At 32.9% G+C, this 11,594-nt stretch overlaps 1 protein-coding gene across 1 annotated transcript in view; it reads left to right on the plus strand.

The window, feature by feature from the left end:
- LOC117117396 overlaps positions 1 to 11,594 on the plus strand; it is a 32,588-nt gene that overhangs the window by 10,388 nt on the left and 10,606 nt on the right. Inside the window, exons 5-14 of the mRNA XM_033261688.1 lie at positions 21 to 346; positions 919 to 1,057; positions 1,405 to 1,454; positions 2,971 to 2,998; positions 3,378 to 3,703; positions 4,109 to 4,247; positions 5,558 to 5,883; positions 7,015 to 7,153; positions 9,730 to 10,074; positions 11,188 to 11,222. Coding sequence (XP_033117579.1) covers positions 21 to 346; positions 919 to 1,057; positions 1,405 to 1,454; positions 2,971 to 2,998; positions 3,378 to 3,703; positions 4,109 to 4,247; positions 5,558 to 5,883; positions 7,015 to 7,153; positions 9,730 to 10,074; positions 11,188 to 11,222 — 1,853 coding nt within the window. The remainder of the gene's footprint in view (positions 1 to 20; positions 347 to 918; positions 1,058 to 1,404; positions 1,455 to 2,970; positions 2,999 to 3,377; positions 3,704 to 4,108; positions 4,248 to 5,557; positions 5,884 to 7,014; positions 7,154 to 9,729; positions 10,075 to 11,187; positions 11,223 to 11,594) is intronic.

The following is an 11,594-nucleotide window of genomic DNA, read 5'->3' on the forward strand; positions in this document are numbered from 1 at the left end:
TATATATACGATTTTTTAAGAGTCTTGCACTGATCATCTTGGGGTTGAAGATGGAACAATTCCTTCCGAGCGACTTACTGCATCTACCGAGTTTAGTCCATATTACGGTGCTCATCGCGGACGTCTCAACATAGCAGCAGATGGTAATTTGAAAGGAGCATGGTCGGCTAAGTCCAATGACAGTGATCCGTGGATTCAAGCCGATCTGGGTTCTTTGTCAAAAATAACGGGGGTGATCACACAAGGACGAGAAGATGCCAGTGAATGGGTGACATCATTCGAAGTTCTCTACAGTATTGATGGTGAACAGTTTGAAACAATCATGAACTCTAATGGTGAAATTGAAGTAAGTTTCTGTAATAATATCATTGTAATGTATTATTATTATTATTATTGTTATTATTATATTGATATTATTATTATTATTATTATCATCATTATTATTTATTTATTTATTTATTTATGTTGACGTGTGTTTGTACTAACTACTCAGGCTAGTTATCAGGAGATCGTTAATTTGATGATTTCTCCAGTTACCATACACCGTAGAACAAACTTTGACAATTTTGTACTTCAGTGTAATATTTTTTTTTTTCAAACGGTACCATGCAACAAAGCATGTAAATGAAACTACAGAAAGTCCAATCAAATCCAATCTTAAATTTGCAAGGCGGATATACATAATTTCTCTATACGCTCAGAATGAAAAAGTGCTCAAACAAAGAATACAATAAAATAGGTTTGTGGGGCAACATACGGTAAGCGTTTTGGGGACAATTGGGCATTTCTGGCCCTATTGTAGTTGGCCAGATGTACAGTTTCATTGACAATCCAGAATGATCCATAAAATGATTGAAGTCTAAAACTTTGTTGAAGTATACAAGCTTTGTGTATTTTTATTTATTATTTTATACCAAGGTGTTTACTGGGAACTCGGATAGAAACACTTCCGTGGAAAATATGTTCCATGTTCCTGTCTACGCTATGGTCATTCGAATTTCTCCGATCAGTTGGTCACAAAATATAAGTATGAGATTTGAAGTTGTTGGATGCTCAGGTAATAATTTTTATGTGTAAAAATAATATGATATTACTGTATTAATGCAGTACAATAAACAGGGTTTTAAACAACTCATTCCATACATTTTTTTTACATTAAGCTTTGGATTGCTTCTTCTTACCACCACACCCTCAAATATCCTTTATATTTTGGATCAGAAATACTAGCTAGAGCTAGAATAAAATATACTGGTATAAACCTAGTAATATTTGTTTAAAAACCACATCGCTTGCCGACGTCTGGTTTATTCGAATCGCATAGCAAAATTGAAAGTAACTTATATGTAATGTACGTGTATCTAGATAATTAACGTACCGTAGCTAATATTAATAAACTCATTTCAGGCACAGTTCAAGAACAGCCGACCACAAACTCTGATGCATCTTTATCTGTTGTAAGTCAATATCATTATACCTGTATAATTTATAACATCATCATTTTAATTTCCATTGAATTTTCCTATTGCCAACTGATCACTAATTTGATTTGATTTTAGTGCCTCCGATTTTGTACGCAAACACCTAAAAGCTGGGATGATTTAATTATTACTTCGTCAATACATCGCGATGGAAAATTAATTTGGCTGCTAGGCCAAGCTATGAACGCACATAGCTGACCTAACAAATCTCGCTACCACGGTGCTGGTTAACACGAACCAGCCTAGACCATCCTATAAAGCATTGCATAGAAAGGCACAATGATTGAAATTCAAAATAACATGATGAATGACATAAATAAAATCAATGATTGAAATTCAAAATAACATGATGAATGACATAAATGAATGACATAAATAAAATGAATATTTATTCGGGGGAAGCATAGCGCCCCTATTGGGGAAAACGAGTAAATTTTGTCGGGTAATAAACAAATAAAAATAATTATTTACTTTCATTAAACTATTTTTGTTACCTTTTCATCACAAACACAACAACAACAACAACAATAATAATAATAATAATAATAATAATAATAATAATAATAATAATAATAATAATAATAATAATAATAATAATAATCAATGACATTAATTAAAAATAATCTGCGTTCTGTTATGAATACTCGTTTGGATAGCCTCGACCCCTTGACAACAAATTTTATGCAAAATTTCCAAAATGTAGAATTTCACTTTCAAGAATGAGGATTTGTTTTATTCAAAATATTTTGGTTGTGGCAGCTGATTTCGACATTAAGAAACATATCCTACATGAAGTTATTGTATTATTATAGTAGCTCGATACCGATCAAATAACTAAAAATTCGTCAAAAATATCCGTGGCTTCAAGGGGCTTCACCCCTGGACCCCAACTGGGGACACTAGGCGGCCCCCCTGGCCACAGCCATGTGACACTCGATTCGCCTAACTAGCCTCCCCGTCGGGGCCTTTAGCCCCTCCGTCGGGCAGGTCCTGGCGTCATCACTGTTCATTAAAGGGCCATAGAAAAGGTGATGGACGCCACAACTGACTTATAAAGCAATTTGTAGTCAAAAATTTCGTACGCTATAGGAAGTGAAGCCATAGCAACCATTATTTCCTTCAAACATAAGCTTCATGCCCTGCGGGCTTCTAGAAGTTTTTCGTGAAATAATAGATCCTTTGGCTTCCATTTCCTATAGTGCACTCAAAACCTGACTATAAATGCTTAGTAATAATATGCATAATGATTAATTGAGTAATGTATTGAATAAGCAACCAACTGACAGTATGAGATATATGTTCATCATCACCATAATTTCAGCCGTTATCGGGCCTCTGGAGGGCGAAGTCCTCTCCAAGCTGAAACTATCCATGTCACACGTCTGCCCTGTGCACCAATCAGGACATTCAGGCAAATCCCACGATGACATCCCTCTTTCTGATTTATTTTTTTAAATAGCTAATTTACTATTCATTATTTTTTTTTTTCCAGATACAAAGTATACTTAAATTCAGTTCAGGTACCGTGAAAACATTTTACTGATTTTTTTTTAACTCTTTACAAGTGAATTTGTCTAAATTATTCGGTTCCGACTATACAAACAGTTCATATGCTTAATTTAGTGTGTATCATAATTATTTGTACTATATGTAGTGCATATGTGACGAGTGAGAGTGCAAATCAGTTTCCTCAAATAAATTTATATATATATATATAGAATATTATATATATATATACATATATATATATATATATTAAAGCATCTTCTTCCTATTTGAGCACTCTTGTTATACTTTATCATTTATATATATATAAATATATATATATATATATATATATATATATATACATTTGTATATTAATTATAATTGTGTATAAATTAATTATGGTGATTCTAGAGTCCTGCGTTGGCCCTCTTGGGGTTGAAGATGGAACAATTCCTTCAGAACAACTGACTGCATCCTCCGAACTTAACTCATTCTTCGGACCAGATAACTGGCGACTCAACACTGCTTCAACACCCGGTCAATTTGGAGCATGGTCAGCTGCAGTCTACGACCAAAATCAATGGATTCAAGCCGACCTGGGTTCTTTGTTAATGGTAACTGGAGCGACTACACAAGGTAGAGATGGGAGTGGTCAGTGGGTGACGTCATATAAAGTTCATTACAGTTTTGATGGTGAAAATTTCAAAACAATTTTGAACGCTAGCGGTCAAGCTGCAGTAAGTTTCCGTAATTAAAAATTGACAATTTTCGCTCTTGCATTTTTCAATGAATTATATATAAGAAAAAATGTAAAGATTTAATTTAAGCACACACACACACACACACACACACACACACACACATGTATATATATATATATATACATATATATACATATATATACGTATATATACTGTATATATATGTATATATATATATGTCTTTATATTTAATATATACTAAAGCTCATGCACTATATTCAACTTCATTCGTTCATGTCTCACCCCTTGCTGTTTTAATGTTATCTACTGTTATAGTTTCTAAATATGATTTTACTTATACATAGTTTTGATTGATTGACATATTGATTAATTGATTGATAAATTATACTTGGTTAATAATATCTGATATTGTATTATAAGGTGTTTACTGGGAACTCGGATGGGAATACTGCCGTAACAAATATGTTCCATATTCCTGTCTACGCGCAATACATCCGAATTAATCCAATCAGTTGGATGCATCGTATATGTATGAGATTTGAGGTTATTGGATGTTCAGGTATGTTAAATAAATATTATAGTTTAAAAATATTATAATATTATATAATAATAATAATAATGCAATATACTGTAAAGTAATTCAAATGTAGTAATATATTTTATATGCAATAATAGGCCTACATTTTATTTGGAGATTCTGGACAGCCACACATTTCAGAACTATCACCGGCCGATCTGCATATGGAATCGAATGTCTGTCTGTTCTATATTCATACGATAATATAAATTATAAGTAAATCGTGACGTCATCACTTCAACTCCTAATGTTATTTGCCTATCCACAAACGTTCAGTATTTTTTCATATAGTGCACTCCCGGCTTAATTATTTTTTTAGGTTAGTGTGCGAAAGGTGAAAACAACTTTTAGAGTATGTAGCACGCACAGTGATGAATTGTAGGCTGTATTTTCACACCCAGCACTAAAACGTGTGCCTGCGGAAAGAGAGAGTGGACACTAGCCCAATCATCGTTTGTTGACAAGTGGTAATTGATTAGAGCCCCAAGACAGTTATATCAAATCGAATATTAAATATCTAAAATTAAGGAATTTCCTGAATCAGTGGACCCTAATAAAACTGAAACTGAACTGGAAAAGAAACTGAATATTTAATATATATATCTCAAATACGCAAGGAACAAATTACATGTAGGCAGTAGCCCTAGCCTAGCCTAGATCGATCCGTAAGCCTAGATGAAATCATCACACATCTGTCTGCACTGACACCAAAAATTTAACTGCAGTATTTTCTCAAGTGCTTGAAGAAATGGTGTTTAGGCCATCTTTAAGGAATGTCTATTAATAGTAAACTCATGACAAAAGTTCTTTAAACACAGTCAAATATTATTCACCGCACTGCCGTGTAAACTTACCATTTCAATTGTACTCTGCGCAGCGCGTACTGCAGCAACAATCTGCATGCACATCTACAGATATACTTATCATATAACTATAGCAACCGATGACTACTACATCAGCCTGATTATAAACTAGCATTAAACGACGCCGATTGAGTTATAAAACCATTAGAATAGTGCGTATCTATACCAGTCTATATATTAGAGGAAATTATTATAAGAAGGTTAAATTAATGCATTAAAAAATGCTTTTCTTGCATTTAATCTAACCTTCGTATATTAATTTCCAAGTAGCGTATGATACGCAACTATTCTAGTTGCTAACTGAAGTATGGACTATGCAAAAGTTCAAAATGTACAAAAAAAAGTTCTATTAAATATAAAATATAGGTAAAATATAGTGATTTATATAAACTCTCATAATTGTCATCATAATTAAATATGATGTTTCAGATCCTTGTATTGACCCTCTTGGGGTTGAAGATGGAAGAATTTCATCAACACAACTGACAGCGTCAAGTGAATATAGCCCAGCTCATGCGCCAGACCGTGGTCGACTCAACAGCAAAGCAGAAGAAGGGTTAAAAGGAGGATGGGCCGCTGCAATCAACGACCAAAATCAATGGATTCAAGCCGACCTGGGTTTTGTGTTTAAGGTAACTGGAGTGATTACACAAGGAAGACGCGAGCACTCTCAATGGGTGAAGTCCTTTGAAGTTCTTCACAGTATTCATGGTGACAACTTCGAAACAATCCTGAACGCTACCAATCAGGTTGCAGTAAGTTTGCATAATTCAAAACTCTTTTCAACCTTATGTAACAGTGACAACTATTGTGATAAGAAATGATTATCAATTAATACATTTAATAGATTACTATACAATTGACTGACTAGCCTAATTGACTAATATTAACTAAATTTGATCGATTGATTGACTGACAAACTCATCTACATCCACAGATCGTAAAATCAACTGACCAATTGATTGATTGGTTGAACGATTGATTGATTGATTTAATGATTGACTGACTGATTTATTGAATTCTGGTTTGATTAAGTTATTTTGTGATTGAATTAGTGTATTACTGGTATTGTTTTATTTTATTTTTTATTAAAAAGGATTAAATACGATACGATGAACTTTATTGAAATTTTTAACATATAAACATTCAATTAAGTTTAATAAAAGGAAGAATTCAGTAAAGGAAACACAAAACATTCGCTAAAGTTACAAACAAAAAAAGGACATAAGAAAAGTTGGGATTTCAAAAATAAAAAACCCTTTTACTGAGGTTAAATTTAAATTTTTAAAATACACATTATATTTCAATAACATATCAGGTGGTAGTTATAGCCTGTTTTTCATTTTGTCCTGTTCAAACCTTTACTAGGGATATAAAACATACATTATTCATCACACTTCAATAAATATTAATTTCGAATATAGCAAAATGTGAGAATATATGGTAAAAACGCGCGACCATTATTTTACATATGCGCGCTGTATAAACCGATCCAACATTTTAATTTATACATAGAAATTTTATTGGAAAGATCAAAGCACAATGATAAATTCAGAATATTTAATCTTATTCGTCAATAACCATCGACTCTCTCATGGTCCTTGTTAATTTTCTTATTTTGGTGAATGTTTTTAATATTGGTTTAATGCAAACATCAACAATTTGTGTATTTTTGTATATTATAGCCTAAAATGTATTATAACGTGTTCTGTTTTCTCTGCCAGAGATTTTTTTCAATAAAATTTATTTAAATTGAATCATTTATTGAATTATTGTTTGAATGATCGATATATTGATAGATAGATAGATAGATAGATTGATTGATTGATTTGATTGATTATGCGAAGACTCAATCTTGTTTATTTATTAATATTTATTTTACCTAGGTGTTTACTGGAAACTCGGATGGGTTCACTAAGGTGACAAACCTTTTCCACGTTCCTGTTTACGCTAAATTCATACGAATCCATCCGATCAGTTACGAAACTAGGATTAGCATGCGGTTTGAAGTGCTTGGTTGTTCAGGTAAAACACTATATACGCCCTTATTATAATATTACGGAATGTTAGTCTAAAGCTAGACACTCACTGCGTCGTAGACCGTCGACCGACGGATCCGACTACGCTTCTTGTGAGCGCTAGACGACGCTACGCCGTCTGCCGATTGGTAGTCTGAACGAATCGACATTAAAAAAGGATCCGTTGCGTGCGCGTCGTCGTTGCGTTCACAGGATCGCGTCGGCTGACGACCGGTGGGAAATAGCGAGTACCTAGCTTTGGTTTGAACTACTATAGCAAGCACTCATTGTAATTTCAACTTACGAATGATCTATATTCATAAACTATGCTATTTATTTCATAATTTCAAAAAAAAAAAATACATTTACAAGACAATCGAAAAGAACACAATAATCAAAACATACAAAAACAAAAAGTACAAAAAAGCAATTTTTTCAGTCACAACTAATTAAGTTGTTATGGTTAAAGTGATACCCTCCACCCAATGAAACTCAACCGACCAGCACCATCCACTTTAATAGACCTTCCCGCTCCTCCTCCCTTAAAATTCTTTTTTATTCTTTTTTATTTTCCCCTTCTTTTTCCTTTTACCATTTTCATTTATTTTTATTTTTTTTTTTAATTTAAATTAACTTTCCTTTTTTGAATTAACTTCATTCCTATCAAGGAAAAGAGAGAGAGAGAGAGAGAGAGAGAGAGAGAGAGAGAGAGAGAGAGAGAGAGAGAGAGAAAGAGAGAGAGAGGATAGAAAAAAAATCTACAATATAAAATTGGTCAGCAAAAAACCCCTGAGAATTTTTATAGTATAATAGGCCTATGTGTAAACACTACAGTACTCTCTTTTCAAAATGATTTCCCCCTCCTCCTCTTCCTCAAAGGCCTGTTACTATTACTCTTTATACTGTGATATTCATCCACAGCAACTTATACATTTTTGTAAATTTACCGTATAGAATAGTAATTCTTATATTTTTTCATAAGACTGTAATACTGTTACTCTTTATACTATTATATACATCAACAGCATACTTATATATTTTTGTAAATTTACTATGTAGAATACTAATTATTATATTTTTTTTCATCGGAGACCTAGGAGGAATAACCTTAAAAGATACCCTATATCTGAAGACCAATGGACATTTAGATACATACATTTAGATTACAAAATTCTCTATTCCACAAGACAATTAAAAAATAATGATAGTATAGAGCGCTATGTGTTAGAGGGAATATTTTATGCAGAAAGATTGACTGATGTTTCCTCTTTTTTCTATAAAAACTGTATTAGGTTGGCTCATTGATGTCTCCTCTGTCTCTTTTTCATCTGTAATATTGAAACAAACTTTCGGAATGCAAGTTAAATTAATAAAAAAAATATTGAATTGATTATTCAATTTTTGTTTTAAAAAAAGTTTTAAGCAGTTGTGTCATTATAATAATTATTATAATTCATAAATACATAGAACTACTCTGGTAGGAGTATGGGTGTCACGTGGGGAACAGGCCTTGTCTAGCAAAGGCCTATATTTCACATAACTATACCCTATACAAAAAAATAATAGTAGGCCAGTTTTTACATGTTTGTTAGCCAATAATAGCGTTTGCGACTGAGACAAAGTGACCTACACAATTTCATTCTAGCCTCTCTGAGTCTTGTGTATCAGCAAGGTGAATCATCTCTTATCTGGCTAGGCTAAAATAGCTGCCTATACCCCAACTGGGGCCACCATCATTAGCCTAGCCTTAGTGCCTAGGTAGGGTAGACCTAAGGATCGCCTAAGCTAGTCTAGGACTAGGTTCATGCGTTTTTAGGCCAAACATTCTCAAGGCCTTAGGCATACTTTAGAATTTAACATTATCAAATTCATTGTATAAACTACCATTTTTTTCTTTTTCAGAGCTAGTTTGAGCATCATAATTCATTCATATCCTCTACTGTACCGATTCGTTTTTGTAGCTTGTTTACCTGGAAATAGGCTGTATTTGTGATTTTCGCCCTCTAAGTTAATTTTTTGTAATGGCAAAATGACTTAACTTTGATTTAGGTACATTAATATCATATATCTTGTCATGCAGATACATTGTTTTCTTTCCTTGTGGTATTTTTAAGGGAGATAAGCTATCTCTAAGATAAGTCATTTTGCCATAACAATCAATGTCATTATACCACTTAACTTTCAGTTAAGTTGTTTTGCCATAAAAAAGAGTTGAATAATACAAAAATAAGGTGAGATAGGAAAATCTATCTCAGAAACGGTAGTGTTAGGTGACTTAAAACTTTCAAAAATGAAGTGAGCGCCCTAAATTTACTTAAATATGGAATAACCTCAAAAAATGAAAAAATTGAGTTAAGTCGTTTTGCCTTATCAGGGCCGCAGTAAGGCTACATTCAGTGTTCAAGTGAGCAAAAGAGAGGATAAAGATTGTCTTAAAAGTGTATTAATTTTTAGTCAAATTTGTTTACTTTGCTAAGTGTGATGATGATATGACATTAATAATCTGTTATTACTAAAACTTTTGGTGAAAAAACCCCACCAGATTTAAGTAATTGCATTAAATCCTTTTATTCTCGTTTCCAGCAAATTTGATTCAGCTTGTCGATGGTAATAACACCTGGGAAGGACGGCTGGAAATTATGTGGTATAGGACTGAATGCAATGATGATGGAAATATGTCTGTGTGCAAGTATATTTGGGAACGGGGTACTGTATGTAACAATTATTTTGATGAAGCAGCTGGAGACGTTACGTGCCGATCACTGGGTTACGACGGACTATTGTTTTATGGTGATTTTGGACAAGGTAATGGTCCTATCTGGTTCGACTCCGTGCGATGTAATGGCAGTGAAACTTATATGTGGGACTGTGGTTTAAGCTTAGTTGAAAACAATTGCAGTCATGCCGAGGACGTGGGAGTTGCATGTGGTAAGTTTCGGCCTGGCTCTTGAAGGCCTGATATTAGAGCGTTTTCGATTGCGAGGCGACAGCAGGGCCTAGAACGTATTGACCTCACCTAAAGCACTAGCCTGGGTTCTAGGCCCTAATTTGGGTTACTCACTCTTTATTGCACTTAGTGCGCGCCATACCTAATTTAATTGGCGTCCCATACTCGATTTTTTTCTTATTCTGTCTCTAAATTTACTTTCTCGTTGGTGGCGCTGTCCAGAATGAGCAAAATAATAAAAAAATAAGAGACTTGTGGCAAGTATACTAAAGCGCGTATTCCTGGTTGAGTTCTGTTTTTTCAGTCGTTTAATCTCATTGACACTCGGTAAATGTCCAATGCTTATTTTATTGATCAACGTTTCAACTATGCACTGCTTTAGTATAATATTTTCTTTACATTCATGATTAGAGTAAAGAATTTGCTTAATATGATATTGGCCTAATTCTGATCCTATTGTGTTAGGAGTTAGTTTTTTTTTTTTTCTCGTCTAAAACCATTTCATTACAAACGATTATTAGATACATAGAAAATTTGATTGCCTTAAACTGTGCTTATTCAAATATTGACTACCTCAATATTTTAATTATTTTTAATTTGCCTGTATATCTATAAAAACCTATTTTTCAATATTTTAGATATTAACGAATGTGATTCCAGTCCGTGTCAGAACGGAGAAGTTTGTATCGATGATGTTAATATATACACATGTGAATGCTTATTTATTTTTATCGGTACCTTTTGTCAAACAAGTATGAAATATCTATATACATTTTTATTTCATTTTTATTTAATTCCAATGCCCGAATTTGGTAATCCTACTAAGCCACTCTTCTTGACTTATAAACAGGACAAAATAATATCCTTATTTTTTGTAAATGATATGTATATAGCTCTCAGTCCAGAACAATACCATACTCTATACAATATAATTCTAAACAATTAAAAATACAACAATATAATACGACGATATAATGTGTTTTTATTTTAAAGACCGTCATACAGTACTAAGTTAAAAATAATTGTTTTGTGGATGGCTTACAAATGTTTCATTAAATTTTATTTTAACCTAAAATTTCTATACCCCTTTTCAGACATAACAAAAGCCACAACTGTTTCTCAAACTCACGTAAGTCATTAAGCCATACCGCATGTCTTTCAGATTGTTTACTGTTTCATATTGTTTGATTATATTGACAGAATGAATGATTAGAGTTCTTGATTGCTTGATTGATTGGTGAGATTATATTCACATGCCTTTTTTTAGTTTTTAAACGTTAATTCATAAACTACAATTGACTGACTTTGATAGGAGAATCAACTTCAATATTATGAAACTCGTTAATATTTTTAAACTTACAGAGACTATAAAACACTCGTCCTTACTAGAACAATTTATACTGTGAAAGGGTCTTTAATATATAGACTACAAGTCCACAGTAACCTTTCACAGTATATTTAACTAAAGACTCGATGAAATTCTTCCAAGAACAATTTACGT

The sequence above is a fragment of the Anneissia japonica genome, unplaced genomic scaffold, assembly GCF_011630105.1.
Source record: "Anneissia japonica isolate Jap-2015-1 unplaced genomic scaffold, ASM1163010v1 scaffold15657_len110212_cov154, whole genome shotgun sequence".
Taxonomy (NCBI): domain Eukaryota; kingdom Metazoa; phylum Echinodermata; class Crinoidea; order Comatulida; family Comatulidae; genus Anneissia; species Anneissia japonica.